The 17,058-nt window shown below is 42.5% G+C and overlaps 2 protein-coding genes across 2 annotated transcripts in view; one reads left to right on the plus strand and one right to left on the minus strand.

Moving 5' to 3' along the window:
* akt3b (v-akt murine thymoma viral oncogene homolog 3b) overlaps positions 1-8,639 on the minus strand; it is a 25,135-nt gene extending 16,496 nt beyond the window's left edge. Inside the window, exons 1-3 of the mRNA XM_079499457.1 lie at positions 8,266-8,639; positions 5,646-6,207; positions 324-449 (exon numbers count right to left, since the gene is read on the minus strand). Coding sequence (XP_079355583.1) covers positions 324-449; positions 5,646-5,691 — 172 coding nt within the window. The 5' untranslated portion in view covers positions 5,692-6,207; positions 8,266-8,639. The remainder of the gene's footprint in view (positions 1-323; positions 450-5,645; positions 6,208-8,265) is intronic.
* LOC306922069 (protein SPMIP3) lies at positions 6,470-14,752 on the plus strand. Its single transcript, XM_079499458.1, has 4 exons — positions 6,470-6,611; positions 10,710-10,803; positions 11,667-11,750; positions 14,100-14,752. Exons 2-4 carry the CDS (start codon positions 10,724-10,726, stop codon positions 14,287-14,289), a joined length of 354 nt encoding a protein of 117 aa, XP_079355584.1. The 5' UTR covers positions 6,470-6,611; positions 10,710-10,723; the 3' UTR covers positions 14,290-14,752.
* Positions 14,753-17,058: the final 2,306 nt, after the last annotated feature.

A 17,058-nucleotide genomic window follows, 5' to 3' on the forward strand; every position in this document is an offset into this window, starting at 1 on the left:
GACAGATACCTTCCCTAAAGAGTCTGGTTAAAAAAAAGTCAACATGTACTTGAAAGCCTCAGTCTATCTCAACCTTTTTGTTCACATACTGTAACTCAAAGCAATGCCTTTGAGTTTCAAATCAAAGCAATGCCTTCTTGCTTTCACTTACTGTGAAAATAAACACAATGCAGATTATTATTAGTAATTTTTTATGACTTTGAACTGGGAAATTGAAATAGTATTAATGTTTGCTTCATCTCGGTAGAAATGAGAAGTGTGCCTTATTTCCAAATGAGACGGAGTTCCAGTGGAGTCCAGCCAGCTACAATGGGTGTTCTTACTTGCTACAGAGAAGTTGTTGAGAGGATAGGCCAGGTCAGCGTCCTGTGGCTTGTCCTTATAGCCTATGAAGGAACCATCCGTCTTCAACAGGAAGTAGCGTGGTCGCCAGTTCTTGATGTACTCGCCTGCCAAGAGGAAGTAACACAAACAGCTTTCGTTCAGCAAACAAAATCACCTGCATTAGCTCAGTGTCGCCAAGACAAATTCTTGTACGGAGGAGGGAATTTGTCTCTGTGACATTGCAGGCCTGAGATATATTGACAACATAGTACATACAGTGATACACAGGCAGCACCTGAAAGCTGAGGGCATTTCATTAGTGAAGCATATACAGACAGTACGGTTGCAACCAGAATGTAGTATGCCGGTTCAAAAGAATGAAAAGGCTTATAATGTATGTTTAGTTAAACAGCATCACACAGAGTTAAAACCACTACTGTAGATGGTAAGTACTGTATGTATGTATGTATGCACTATCGCCATGGAACATCCACTTATTGGGAGTAGGGATGTCCCAATATGTTTTTTTCCGATCCCGATACCACAATTTCTGTGTTAGCCGATACCAAATACCAGAGAATAATATTTATAATAATAAAAAAAAGAAAATTACTTATTTTATCTTGTGTTGTTAATAGCAGACTTTTATTTACCTGCCATAGTGTCAACCCCTTGCCCCTGTATCGGATAGGTGGTTAGACTGGCATATTTGCCGATTTGATTGATTGATTGAAGAATTTATTAACAGTTTGCAGAATTACAGTACATTTCAAGCACAAACTCAATACAAAGGCTGTTAACTGTGAGTGGACGACCCAATTAAGCATTACACTTGTTTCCAATAGGGTCCACCATGTTCAAATTATCAAAACATTTAGAGACGTACAAATAGACACTTCTACAGACAGAACAGGAATTCATCATAAAGGAGGTAAAAAGGGAAAAGAAACATATACAGTGAGGGGGAAAAAAAGGGGTGGGCGGTGGGGGGGATTCACGTTCAGCTCCGTTAATTTGTTTGTTTTCCTTGGAGGAGCTGCGTTGGGTCCCCAAGTTGGCTCAGTGGCCATACCTTGAGTTGGCTGTGTGGCCGCGACCGTCTCTTGTGTTGTCCTTGCGTTCGTGTTTGAGGGATTCCGATTTTACAGGGGCCAGTTTCGAATTGCAGCCGTCCGTAGGTGCCCTTTGAGAGCGGTTTTGAAAGAGTCAAGGGATTCGCATGTCTTAATGACAGTTGGTAGGGCGTTCCACATTTTGGTGGCATAGGAGCGAAAATAATTTAGTCCCTTGTTTGTGCCGAATCTGGGTTGTACATGGTTCGTTGCACTCCCTCTGGTGTTGTGGGTGTGGACTTCGTTAACATTAAGGAATATAAGGAATATAAGACCCGATATGACCAAAAAGGTCAGATACTTTTCCGATACCGATACAGTATCGGGACATCTCTAATGGTGAGTTCACTGTTCCATTTTTTTAATTTATACGTTTATTTAACAGGGACAATACATAAAGCAATGTATCAAGTTATAAAAACATGAAACCTTGCGTTTATGTACCTTGCGTACATAGGGTATATAGCCACGGCTAATTTGCAACCCCAGTCCCTGGTTAGGCCTTTCTATACAAATTTGTACTACTGTACCTAAACTAAAAACAATCGTTTGCAGAAAATACATGTAGATGCATCTAATCTAATAATATATTATACTAGTAATATTTTATAACAAACTTATAATATTACATTGTTCTATAAAACAAAAGTAAACATGATCACTCGGGTAACCAGTCAGACACTATACAGTTGGAGGCCATCGATATTGTCCTTTTCTTTTTGCTGAGGTTTGCGTGATCTGCGCAAAACCCCTTTTGGTGTTTTAAACATTATGTTATAATTTAGCTATTGAAAAATAGCAGATCTACAAGCTCATAGCGCGCCACCGAGTGGCGCACTACGAGCTTGTAGGTCTGCTATTTTTGAAAAATCGTGAAAATATTTATTTCAGAAAACTGGAGGATTTAGAAGGATTTTTTTAAATTTTGAGGTCAGGCCTAAATGGGTCAAATGATAATGGACAATATTGGTGGCACCCAACTGTACATGTGAATACAGTTGATTTGATTTCAACCATAGTTTGAGTCCTCTGTAGAACACATTACCATCCGTCTCTAGTTTTAGACCCGTAGGCAAGGAGTTCCAAAGGTTTGCCCCTTTACTGAGAATGCAGACTGTCCTAAAGAATTGTTACACTTGGGAACAATACAGTTACCACTTGTTAGAAGACAGCTATCTACTCTAGTCTGTGTTCATTTCATCAGTAATCGAATGTTAAGTTGCACGCCGCCACAGGAATAAAACCACCACAAAACCGTTACAGATATGTTAAAGTAGCAGTTCCACTGTGAAACAGAAAGACACGTAACCCCAATGTCAAGTCATTCATAATATCAAAATATCAATGTTGTCTGTAGTTTTAAGCACTGCACCCTGTACTACCGCTGCACATTATTGGACCACATTTGGGGAACAAATGGAACATTACGGAGAAGGGCCCCCTGCTACAAAGACTAATGCAACACTGACAGAGGAGACAGATTAAAAAAAGCATATCGTCGCTGTCAGGTAGAAACCTTGTATGTCCAAAACCGGTTCCTTCTTATTATTGTTAGAACAAAAATTGTAAAATAGGTGTTGTGAGCTGTAGATTTTCACTTCTTTTGTGCAACACTCTTGTATTATGAAGTAGGACATTCGTTTAAAAAAAATAATATATAATATGAAGATACGAGATTTCTGTCCCGACAGAGACGATTTAATAAATGATATACTCTGTGAAAAAAGAAAATGTTCTACATTGCATGTGGCAATCCTCAGAATGCATCCTATTTCTGCTGTAATGATCCAACCCAGTTTGACACTTTTGCCTCTATGGGCACTAATCTGAAAGAACATCAATATCAATAGAACAATTCAATTGTTATAGCAACATGTTGTAGATGTTTGCTAGACTAAACCAAATCTTGTTCAAAATCGGTTTTGATGGTCAACTGTGAAAAATGTTAACCAATTTAGTTTACTTTTTTCATTTACTATGAAAACGTGCAATTCCCGTCAGTCAGTCAGTGTATCACTCAAACTCCCCATACATGGGAAAGCCCCCATATACTGTATGGTGCCCAGGTCTCGTGCCATCACTATGACATCTGATGTCATAGTAAATGCAATCTGCTGTCGCAATTAAATCCCATGGAGATCCCTGATGTCATCAATATTGGCCAGCAACTCCACATCTGACCTCAAACCCTTAGATCTCATATATGGATACATGTCAGAAGCTGTTATTAGTTAGTGCAGCCGTGCCCGGCAGCCGGCGAAAAGTAGAGTTCTCAACAGGGCCCGAAAATGAAGGCACATCAAACCCTGTACACTCAAGACATGCTCCTTATATGGCCAGTACAGAATTCATTCCATGTTGATCTGATCCCCCCATGCCAAAGCGCCAGCGCTCGCCCAGCAGTCTGCCGTCAACGAGGCGGATGCGTGCACTTAGGCGTCTTACTGGTAGATATAATCTATAACTTCCCTGTGTATTTCCCTTGGTTGCCATTATGCCTGAGGAGGCGGGTTTTCTTTGAGATGATTATAAATTGTGCTTTTCTGTTAATTTTAATCATGTAGGTTCAACAGATAGGAATAGCCCAATCAGGTCCTGATATTTGGATTTTTGGAATATTATCTGAGGGAAGACAGACTGTGTCCACACATCTGCAGTACAGTATGTCACCTTTGTGTCTTTTATGGAGAGGACAACATTACTGTCAGTCAGACCTTCTTGCAGGATGAAGCTTACTCTGAAAACCGTTTGTGTGAGAAAGGATATTTGTCTACAGTACAACAGGGTACTTCAAATTTGTTGTCAAATAGCAGCATACAACAGGCTTGACTCAGGGCCAATATTTGTATCCTATTCATAATTATTGACCACACCACACAACAGAAAATACAGAGGTCATATAGTCCGCCATGGCACCGTTGGAGGTGCGACAAAGAAAGCAGAAAGACCATCCTTCTGTATGAAATAAAGGTACTTCAAAACAGCCATTGAGAAGGGTTTTAGACGTCAAGGCTAGAGCCCGACTGATATATTTGGCTGATATATCAGCTATTATTTCACTTCTTGACAACATCGTTATCTGCAATTATGCAGCCAATGTGTCCCGATGTTTTACCTTTTTAAAAAGCACACGTGTAACATCGCAACGTGTTGTGCGCTTGTAGATTGAGCTTGTACGTTGCCTATTTTAGAACTTGTTTTTAAATAGGGCTTAAGTGGTTAAATAAATAAAGCATTTAATTTTGTGTAATTATGTATAATTACAGTTAAATATATTCTTAATTGAAATATTGTTTTCTATCCAAAAGTTATTTGTTTGCTTATAGGTTAATCATCCTCAAATTGAAAATGTAGCCATTAAATAAATCTTTTAAAAGAAATGAAAATGTAGTCAAATATCAAGATTTTGCACTTTACTGTTGATACAAATATCGGTCATATCGATGATGTGCGATCTAGGACTCAGGATCGGGCGCAAAGGTTTGGCAGCTCTACTCAAGGCCTCTATTGTGAGAGCAGGCTGAGGTGTACAGAACAATTCACTGAGCCGTGGGGGCCAAGGAGGAAGGAACCAGGGTGTTAAGTCATCCTCTGTGTGCTCATAGTGGCACAGAAGGAACTTCCCCCCATGCCTGCCAGTCAACAGCCACACACATACTACAGCAAGTACACAAACAACTAAACACCCATGCTCAGAATAACACATGGTCAATTAAAAAATAAATCACCTGCAAATATGAATATTTTATTAAATAGGATATGTGATCTTCAGCCATCTAAAATAATGACAGCTGGTCACACACTGCCATCGAAGCAGATAATGTAGAGATCACTGATTTTCAACCTTTTCTGATTTTACATGAGAAATCATGTCTAATATGTCCGATATGATCTGTTTATTTGGTCCAGAATTCCATGAACTTGGATCAATACATATAATAATGGTGAACATGAACTATTAATCATTTAGCTGGGAATTCCCTGGAACCCATTCAAGGATGGGTGTCCCTAGACCCCTTGTTGAGAATCACTTACATAAGTAGACAAACTTGGCAGCCACACTAAAGACTTAACACGTCTCATACAGGTACACTAGCATACCAAGCAGTATACTATTACTCATGGGTAGTTGGGTACACACGACATGACAACGCAAAACACATACATGAAGCCTTGGTGACAAAGACGGACACACACAAATGCACTGACCTCTTTTCTGGACCCAGCCTTCCTTGACAACGTTTTGGTCGCTCATGGTGCCTTCTCCCCGTCACCTCTCTTGATGGTGTGACCCCGGAGCCGGAGGAGGAGGGGTGGTGGTGGTGGGGGGGGTCGAGGGTGATGCCGGGTCAGCGGGTCCCTCCGTCTACCTCCTAGACACACGCCCACTGTCACCCTCGCTGTACTCCTCTATAATCCACTCTCTCTCTCTCTCTCTCTCACTCCTGTCCGGCGTTTTACCTGAACCTCTCCACCTGCTCTCTGCAATCTCTATTCCCCCACAATCACTTTCTCTTTCCTTCTCTCTGACCTGACTTTCTCTTTTATATATATATTATTTCTCCACTTCCCTCCTGCCTCTCCCTCTCCGTGGGACCCTCCCTCTCCTCGCCGTCTCTTCTTCCCTCAGACCACTCTCACTTCCGCTGTCACTCGAGGCACACACCTGAATGTTACACATTCACTCACTCTCTTTCTCACAATCACTTTTCCCTTCTCTCTCTCGCTCTCTCTCTCTCTTCTGTTCAGGGCTGTCCTGCAGTGACTCAGTCTGGAAGGAAATAGAGGGACAGAGTAGAAAGAAAACGAAGAAAAAGTCAAAAGATCGTTCTTTTGCTCCCTCCCTTCTCTGGTGTTCCCCTACAAACAACTTAGCCTACATGAGACCCAGAGTCATTGTTAAGACCCAGAACACACTTCCCGTCTTCCCTCTCCCCACCCACCGTCCCACTTCTTCCCCTTTCCTCTCCCTATATACCACTCCCGCCCCAGTCTCCGTCCTCTCCCTATATACCACTCCCGCCCCAGTCTCCGTCTCTCTCTGTCGAAAAGTGCTGATCCAAAGTGGTTCCTGGCTTTCTTAAAGGAATACATGGCCACTTTGCGTTGACTCTAGAGTCGCCTACGGATTATTCTTCAATGGGAGGGCACAGACAACCTGCTGCTATTGCCAAGGTCAGAGCTACCACTTGGGGGGAAAAAAATATATAGCTGTTTTTAAAACTGCATAATCATGTAAAGCAGTTAATTTGTTATGCAAATAAAATATAACATGTTTGTCAATAAAAGGATGTCAAAAGCAACTGACAAGCAGAAATAAACTTATGTTTAGTTTTCCCTGGGGATTAAAGTATCTCTCGTTCCAAGATGTACGCTAAGTAACATTATGATTTATCATGTCATATCAACCTTAAATTCTTGCAAATACATTTAAGGCTATTCTGGCCCAATAATGTAATTGGAAGCTACCACTCTGTTTTTTTTTTAAATTCAAAGCCCATAATGTGTGATAAATGCTGTGTTGCCAACATGTCCCAAACAGTCAGGGCACACAAAAACTTATACAAGATCAACTTAACTAGCCTACCTATAACAATAAAAGATGCTCAACGCATATTGTGCAGCTCAGAGAGGATACATGATAGCAGGGAGAAGGCGACAACAAATGGGCTCATCCAATGACAACAAAAACAATGGCTGACACGAGAGACGGCGGTCTATTTTTAAGAAGGCATTAAACAGTCCAGAGCAGTGTCTATGTAAACAGAAACATCCCTGTCAATCGTTTATTGGGCATGATCAGTCCTTGCGGCAGCACAGCATAAACAAAACAAACACAACACCGAAACAAGAGCTTTTGTTTCAAGGGCGTGTGGTGTCATCTGTTACATAATAACATCCGCTTGGCGTGCTCCATTAATGTTTATATTAGGTGAGGAGCAAATATACACGTTTCTATCATGATTCATGAGCACTCCAATGATCAAATATTATACACGCTTAACAAAAAGAGAATGTCAAAAACGATGTTGGGAAATTAACCAGCAACGCCAAGTTGGCCCGTGTGTGATGTTGACAGGCTTATTATAGTACTATGGATGCGATGCTGCTAGCCAATGAGCTAGCGAGGAATGCTAAAGCAGGCTAACATAGATAGCCTAGCAGGCTAACTGACAGGGCTGTGTGTGCCTTTGGACATGATGGTGATGATGATGGTGCCTCTTCTTTTCATCCACATATTCAATCATTGCTGGAGCCGGTGTTTTTTTTTTAATGATGTGTGCCATCACTGCGTTGTGTTTTTGGGGTGGATGAATGGATGGATGGATGGATCATGGATGGGTGGGAGGAGGGGGTGCGGGGGGTGCCTGCTGCCTGCCGGAGGCGCAGAGGGATACAGAGATGGGCCGAGGCCAGACATCATGGTAGCAGCAGCACTGGCTGCCTGGCTGGCTGCACCCCTCCCTCCCTCTGCAGCAGCCAGTCAGGCAGGGCAAGCAGGCAGGCAGGCAGCATCGCATCCCAGGCAGCGCCGCATCCCAAAACTTACAAATGACGTGCAGCAGCAAGCAAGCAGCAGCAGTTAGCTGCTAGCATGATGCTAACCACAGCTCCCACCCATCCATTCTGTTTTTGGTTTTTTTTCTTTCTTTCTTTTTTTAGAAAAAAAGAATGAAGGCAAGAGAAAAAAAAACACGCCCTCATGCTAAAATAACGGACCGACCCGGCATACGATCAATAAACAGCTGGCGTTTTTTTTTATCACCCATGCTGCGGATTATTATTATAACACGTTATTGTATTATTATTGTTATTATTGGGTCTTTACCTTAGTCGAAGAAGAAGGATAGGGACACCCCCCTCCCTATGGGCGCTCCAGCATCCAACGCGGCAGGCAGGCAGGCAGGCAGGCAGCCTAGGCAGGGTAATGTCGGGAGGGATGGAGCGCTGGCTCAGTGATCCGAATAGAAGAAGAAAGACAGCGATGGATCCATGGCTGCGGATGGACGCGATTGCCTTCTCTGGAGGTTGTTTTATTATTAGTGAGTGAGGGATTGATCGCAGCGACAGACAGAAAGAAAAACAGACAGTCAGACACACAGCTCTCTCTCCTCTCCTCTCCGGCTCCGACACACACAAGCTGCCTGGCTGGTTCTGAGGAAATCTCGTGACGTCACGTATAGCAGGCAGATTTTCGGAGCGACTTCCCTCTCCTCATATCCATCCATCCATCCATCCATCCAGGCGCTTTTGTTGGTCTCCGGCTTTTGTTGCTGTCTACTCTCTAGTCTACACCCCCCACTTTCCTCCACAGTCACACACACTCGCTCACTCACACACACTAGAAAAGAAGATGAGGATAGGACATTATACTTAGTTTAAATGCCCAACGTTGACACTGTATACGGTACCATCAGAAAGCCCTTACAATTTACTTAATATAAAGTTGTTTCTGAGACATGGCATTGTTGTGGTTAGTGTTAGTTGTGTGTGTGTGTGTGTGTGTGTGTGTGTGTGGAGCAACAAAGGGCAGCTTTTCTCTTGGGTCTCAGTCAATGAGCTTTTATATAATTTAAATGGTAATGATTGCACCCACTATGGTAAAGGTGGTCTCTGGTAAGAAAATAACTCTTAAAGTAAAAATGTCTCAATGCTTAATTTTCTAAATATTTTTTGTAAAAGCCACGCTTTTCTTTGTTTGTTGATTCCAAGATCCACATAATAAAAAAATGTCACAATGTTATTATTGCCTTGTTGAAATGTGCTGTACAAACAAATATGAGTTGTGCCTGCGGGGGTGTGCATGTGCGGGTGCGGTGTGTGTGTTCCCATAGGGATGACAGCAGCTAACCCTAATAGGCTACTTGTACAGTACAGTACACGACAATACTTTTTTTTAAAACATATGTTTATTGATTTTTCTTTACAACATAGTATTCTCAAAGCAATTATTCACATATACACCCATACACCCAAATGGCAGCACAAACACTAAAACAAAATCTTCAACGAAACACCAGGATATGTCCATGAATACAAAGCAAACAAACCAAAAGAAACACATTTACATTCAGTTAAACAAACAAACAAATGCACAATGTCCCCATCACAGTTCCTTGCCCCCACCCAACAGCTGACAACTCAAATTAACTACTATACATCCACAGCCTCTTCAATATCACCTCGCTTAATGAAGTCAAGAACCTCTCCCATACACACGACAATACTGAGACACCCAACACCTCTGGCGTATAAAAATAAATCAAAATGATGTAGGAAATAGTCTGACAATCTAAAATAAAAGCTCACATAAGATATTGCCATGCATTGTGAGCTTTTAGATCTGCTTTTCCCCCTCTTTTTACCTACAGTACTCAAAGCCCAAAGATGCTTTGACCAGGAATGTAAAGTTGTGTGACCTATGACTCTGGATGCAAATTATGTTTCAACTCAAGATAAACAGCAACTGTTTAACCCGTAAATCAGTAAACGCATGATGATTTTCAGACATTATTAAAGGCAGACAAAGAGTTATTTATCATTTTACATGAGAGGGTGGCTATAGCATGACTAGTCGATAGTCCTAGTAAACAGAAACAGCAGCCTTTTACATAGACATTGTGCATGCATGTGCGTGTGTGTGCATGTGCCTGTGCGCGTGTGTGTGACGTGCGTGTTTCAGAGGTGACCGTTGCTATCAGTGTCAGTTTGCTCTGTTGTGAACGTTGCTAGTGTTGTATTTCTCTGGACTATATCTCTTGCAGAGTCTGTTATCTGAAAGAGAGCATATATAAGGGGGGAAGTAAAAAGAAAAGATAGCAAAAGAATGTAGAAAAGTGAAGAACTGACTTAAAATGGTGTCAGCTTAGTCTCATCAAATCCACTTTGTGGAAAAGGTCTAAACTCACTGTGGATTCACAGGTAGGGAATATGTCACCTTGACCTTTCTCTGTCTTTGTTATGGCAGTAAAATAGGCAGCTACTGTCCATTCTTTTTCTCCCCTCTAACTTCTGCAGGGAAAACCGCTGTTCATTCTTTACAGAAATGTTGTAGATTTTGTTGTGCAAGATAAATCCTATAAGAGAACTCTCTTCTTGTTTTGAAATGTGATTTGAAAAGGTGATTGCTGTACATTTGGAGTAGAGTAAATACTTTTTGTCAGATTCTGGTGCAGGTGAACACACAGCCTTAATAATACATTGAGGCATTAAGGCAGCATCTCTTGAACACTGGGACAGGACGCCTTCATGACTATGTTTTATCTACTGCAGAGAACGCCTTGAAAATGACAGGACCTGGAGTAGCACTGAGGTTGCATGAGTTCAGAGAGAGACAGGGTGCAAGCCAGCTCGGCGGAGAGGCCAAGTAAGAACATTACAAAATGACAATTAAAAACAATAATTATTTTTCTATTGATTTATACTGTTTATTTTCTTCAAATAATGTATAGGTGATTTTGAAATGAAACACCACCTTTCAATTCAACAGACCATTATTCCATGGCTGGTATGAAAATGATTGACAGTAGCTCCAAGATCACAGTGACATCATTGTACAATTTTCAACGACTTAAACCCTATAAGCGCATCGTTGGCTGGGGTCCTTCATAGGGGGTTCATACTTATAGTAGGCCTACATATCTTCAGTATAGTGTTTCTTATAAAGGAGAAGCCAGGAGGAGTGGCGTTTCCAGTGCATGGGACCCTTTAATCACTTTCAATCTGCAATTCTTTGAGCCATTGGGGGCGGTCGTGTTTAGAGGGAAGCTGTCTGATAATCAGAAGGTTACTGTTTCGCGTCACAGTTCACCCAGTATACATGTCCCTGCAGTAAGACACTAAACCCTGTCCTAACAGCAGTCTGGTTATTCCACCAGACAACAATTCAACGCTTCGTAGCATGACTTGACTCAAACTGTATAGGCCACACCCTTAGGACACAAGTAATATCACAAGACAGGCCCTGGACTACAATCCACAGGGAAAGAGGAAACAGTGTGTAGGCAGAGAAACAACTGGAGACGTTCCACTCTCCAATACCCAAAGAACATCGGAGTGAGCTGGCAGGAAGCAAAAGCTGAGGCCCAGAAGAAAGTGGAGAGCTCTGATGAACGCCCTATACCCCTCAACGGGGTAAAAAGGATTAGGTCAAGTCACTGTGACTTGACATTGGCATAAATAGATCTGCTCATCATTCCTTATTAATTCACCTTTCTATCTGTATTCTAGAGTATCTCGCCAGGGGAAGGATGTGTGGGGGATATACCCAGGACAACTAGCTAGAGTCCACACTGTACACTCACAGCATTCTGGGTAAGGAGAAAGTATCCTGCTTCTCTAGTCTACTAGGTTGTTGCTATGAGAATCAAATGCAATTCTGTATTCATAGAATTGTATTCGGGTGGGGGATAATGTACGTATGAGACTTGTCTTCTGCAGCACAGAGCTTTAATTTAAAATACAATATTCTTGTTATGTCAAGCCAATGTTTTATCTGAAGACCTGCACGATTAATTTAAAAGAGAACCTGTCAACTGCAACATCATCTTTTGCCATTTACACTTGCAAGAGGCTGCAGCCTTTTTTAATCGAAGTGTAGGCCTATTATAAGGTGTTTCTATATGCCTCCTAAAGAGGGTGCTCTTGCACTGTGTTGATTCCCCAGCCACCCCAGGCCAAATCATCTTGAATACTGTAGTTTGACAAAAAATCTTTACAGTATTCAAACAGAACCCAGCATTCGCTGTTAGCCCAAAATATATTATATATTTTTTGCTATTTTTGTAAAAAGGAAACATCATTATTATCATACACACAATCACACTATGTTACTATATGACAATATGCTATGTCTCTATCGCATGTTATTGGATAGATACAGTTAGGAGTCAGGACAAAAGAGGAGTTACAAATTCTTCACAGGGGCACAAGCCCTCCAGCCCCCACAGAGTTGACGTCACTGTATATACTGTACATGTATATATACACACGCACACACACAGGCAGGCACCTATATGCACACACGCATGCATGCACGCACGCACGCACGCACACACACACACACACACACACACACAATTTACAATTTACAATTTACAATTTACAATTTAGGCATTTAGCAGACGCTCTTAATCCAGACACACACACACACACACACACACACACACATCAGCGGAGCCAGGTTGGGTGATTGGGTTTTGTATATGTACTTTTGGTCATTTACCAAGTAAAGTCCAGTTTATGTGATCTTCTCCTGCCTTTGTTTGAGTTCTGAGTTTCTGCACTTGGGTCCTAACACATGCAAACCATAACAGTAAGTTAAATTGGACCCAGCGCTGAACAGTCCACACCTTGGCCATTCTCTCTCTGTGCTCCCCAACTGATGTCACTGTCCAGTATCCTAACTTCCTGCCTTCCTGAGACTTGGGGACCCAACCCCACAATCCTGCTCCTGTTAAATCCAGTTGATGTTATTCTTGTGTTCCTGCCTGCGTGACCTGGGAGGCCAGCCTGTGCACTGTGTGCAGGGCCCTACCTAACCTAATGACCAGCTGCACTGTGTGCAGGGCCATACCTAACCTAATGACCAGCTGCACTGTGTGCAGGGCCCTACCTAACCTAATGACCAGCCTGTGCACTGTGTGCAGGGCCCTACCTAACCTAATGACCAGCCTGTGCACTGTGTGCAGGGCCCTACCTAACCTAATGACTAGCTGCACTGTGTGCAGGGCCCTACCTAACCTAATGACCAGCCTGTGCACTGTGTGCAGGGCCCTACCTAACCTAATGACCAGCTGCACTGTGTGCAGGGCCCTACCTAACCTAATGACCAGCCTGTGCACTGTGTGCAGGGCCCTACCTAACCTAATGACCAGCCTGTGCACTGTGTGCAGAGCCCTACCTAACCTAATGACCAGCCTGTGCACTGTGTGCAGGGCCCTACCTAACCTAATGACCAGCCTGTGCACTGTGTGCAGAGCCCTACCTAACCTAATGACCAGCTTGTGTCCTCTGCTCTGTGTTGAGCGTCTTGATGATGAACCGCGCCAGAGCCCTGGCTAGCCATTATCCTGATGTCCCCTCCTCCCTGATGAGGCGGCGACCAGCTTGTGCCCGTTTAGCGTGTTGTTGATGAACCGCGCCAGAGCCCTGGCTGACCGACGCTCTGATGTCCTCTCTCCCTTGATGACCAGCATGTGCCCTCTGCTCCTGACCCACACCATAGCCCTTGCTGGCCACTTCCCACATCCTGCCCCACCTACCTGAGGATCTCCATGTTCCACCCCCGTCATTCTGAGTACGGGAGGTCATTTTCATGGTCACGTCCTGAGACCCTCCCTGTTTGCCCATGATTTTCCTCTGCCTCTCCCATGTCCTGCTCCTCTGCCATCACCTGTGGTGGGGACCAGCTGAGCCAGGTTGGGTGAACTCTGCCTTGTGTGTGTTCGGTGCTGGATCTTAAGTTAGTGTCAGATTCTATGTTCTATATATGTACTTCTGTTATCCTAGGACCTATGTCATTTACCAAGTAAAGTCCAGTTTATGTGATCTTCTTCTCCTGACTTTGTTTGAGTTCTGAGTTTGAGTTCCTGCACTTGGGTCCTAACACCTGCAAACCGTGACACACTGTTATCTAATTATTCCTTGTGTTCATTCCCACAGAGTAAGACTCCATCAGTATGAGGAGTACCAGAGCAGCTTCGACCTCCGCACCTTACGTGCACTGAACGATCTCCATCACAGCCCTACCATCCAAGATCAACGCCTGCCTGTCCCAGAGACGTCCTATCAAGAGCACTTTGGTTTGCCCTCACACCTCATCTATAGACTGTTGGAATGTCATTTTGTGTAACTCTGAGAGTGCACTCTCAGAGTTACAAACCTGTAAGTGTCCATTTGTGAGGACTCAGAGTTATTTTATCAAGTATTAGTGTTGACATAATCAGTGCCGGCCCAGAGAAGTTATACCAATCCATAAGCAATTTGAATGCTGTGGGAATTGAAAGAACACAAAAAGATAACGTTTTGTACACACAATACTAGGGATTGGACAATATGAAATGTCACGATTATTGTGCATTGTAGCAAGAGCTGTGTGCGTGATTTCTTTGTTCATGAAAATATTGCTTCCAGGTTTGCTTCAGTTTTCACTGTTCAACGCAAATTAAAATCTCTGCGATACAATTATTGTGAGTGTTTTTCTATCATGATAAATGATAATAACAATTATCATCCCATCCCTACTGCACAACTAGTCGGCATGCAAGAAGGCATGCTGCTTGCAGTAGGCCTTAAGTATGGCAGTATGTTAAGTATGGCAATGCATGATTACAGAGAGAGATTGATCTCACTCAAATACTAAAGGAGAGATCTTAAACTTTAAGATCTCTCCTTTAGTAATTGAGTGAGATCAATCTCTCTCGCACGCTTGACATGATCCACAGTATAAATAATAATAAAGTTGTGTCACTTAACATTCATCACTTGGGTTACCTGTTCCTTGGAATTAATTTGAATGTTTTTTTTGAACTTCACACAAGGAAAGAAATGTGAAGAAAAACCGTTGCTGGGAATTATGTCCCCGTAGCTAAACCAGTTAGTACACATTCCACAAACAGGGAAGGGTATTGTTAAATGCAATTCACAAGGGTTGTTAAAAGGATCCCTGGCTATTGGCTAATAAGACGAATATGCTTTAAAAACATTATAACTCAAAACAAAACACACATTATAAAACAAAACAAAAACATTTTTTTGGCCGTGCACCCCCTGTTACCTCCTGTCCTAGCTAACGCACCCCCCCAACGCTCAGTCTCGTATTTGGCTGAAAATGATAATGTTTGAGTGGTGCTAGCCACTCCTATAGACAGCTGCGTGTCCCTGTATGTAGTCGTACGTGTCCGTCCAAGTACGGAAATAGCGTTTGTTGACCACCAAGTGTCACTGTTGCGCAGCCTAACACACACACACACACACACACACACACACACACACACACACACACACACACACACACACACACACACACACACACACACACACACACACACAGGGAGGAGGGTGTGTACAGTACAGAACAGTAATACAGCATGAGTACAATACAGCACCACTCACTTCAGCTTGGTCTGATGTTTTTAATATGATTATGGCAACTAATCACAGAATGTCACTGCATTGAGAGACATGCAGCTGCTCTATACATCTCCTTACAACAGTGTTTACCGGATTTCGCCGGTTGTGTTAAATAACACCATAAAACCATCATTACCCTTTTCATGTCACGCACCCCATAGGGCGTTCACGCACCACAGAGGGTGCAAGCACCACAGTTTGGGAACCCTGTAGTCCTATGATTCTTATAGCAAGCAACTAACTTGGGCCATATTGTGTACACTATCTTCCATCTCCCTCCTATCTCTGTCGAGCAAGCAACTATGGACCGTGTAGTGTGTACACGATCTTCCATCTCTCTACTAACTTGACATTACATTTCAAGTTTTCAACAATTAATGATGTAAATTTAGTTTATAGGGACAGTTGTATTCATTTAAACACCATGCATTTTGCCTGAAATATATCATAAACCGATAAGATGATTGGTTTTGCAGCTCAAGGTACAGTATAGCCTACTGTCTATTCAACAGTGAAATTCATTTCCATGCAGACATGAACTGGAAACAGGGCCAGGGGACACTGTGTGTATCATATGTGATGTATTAGTTGTGGACCGTGTGTATATCACCTTTGGAATAAAATGATGTGCACATTGTGCTCTAATTATACTTTTCTTCCTCATAATTATTAGCTTTGTTACACTACCTCTTTATGACATAAACATGACCTACAGCAAATGTTACGGTGTGAATAGACAATCACACCTGACACGTATGGCCCTAAGGAATGAAAGAATGAAAGAAAGAAAGAAAGAAAGAAAGAAAGAAAGAAAGAAAGAAATTAAGAAAGAAAGAAAGAAAGAAAGAAAGAAAGAAAGAAAGAATACCAATCCAACTTCATGTTTCATCATGTGTGCAGATCAGCTTTATGAACTTCAGTCAGGACAACTCAAGAATGGATGGAATAGATATTTATTGAATATAAATAAGCAATATGTTTATTATGGTTTGGCGATGAATTGGATCTGCTTTTTAGGTAGGCCTACTCAGATGAAGCGCATCCCGGCCATAGGGACTCCGAATCCTCCGTACCTAAACAGTAGATCCAAAACGACAGGTGGTAGCTTGGGTGGAGGCGGGTGAGCAGCAGGTTTGTATACAGCAGCACAGCAGATATAGCAGGCAAGCAAGCAGGAGGAAGAGTGCAAACCTTCCAGTTTATGTAGCCAGTATGAAGATGGAGTGAGTGTGTGATTGGCTGAGTGAATCATGTGGATGAGAGCGTGATGAGGCGGCCCAATTAACGGCCGGCAGCGATAGGCCTATCTCACAGCCCCCTTAATTTCCACGCCCACTTCCGGTAGATAGTGGTGTCATTTAACATTAGGCATTTACACTTTTTTTCTCTGGAGAATCTAAGTACATTTCCTAATGTTAAAATGCCAAAGACCGATAATAATATGAAGAAAACACAATGGTATAACAACTAACAATACGTAGAATAAACC

The sequence above is a fragment of the Electrona antarctica genome (assembly GCF_951216825.1).
Source record: "Electrona antarctica genome assembly, chromosome: 4".
Lineage (NCBI taxonomy): Eukaryota > Metazoa > Chordata > Actinopteri > Myctophiformes > Myctophidae > Electrona > Electrona antarctica.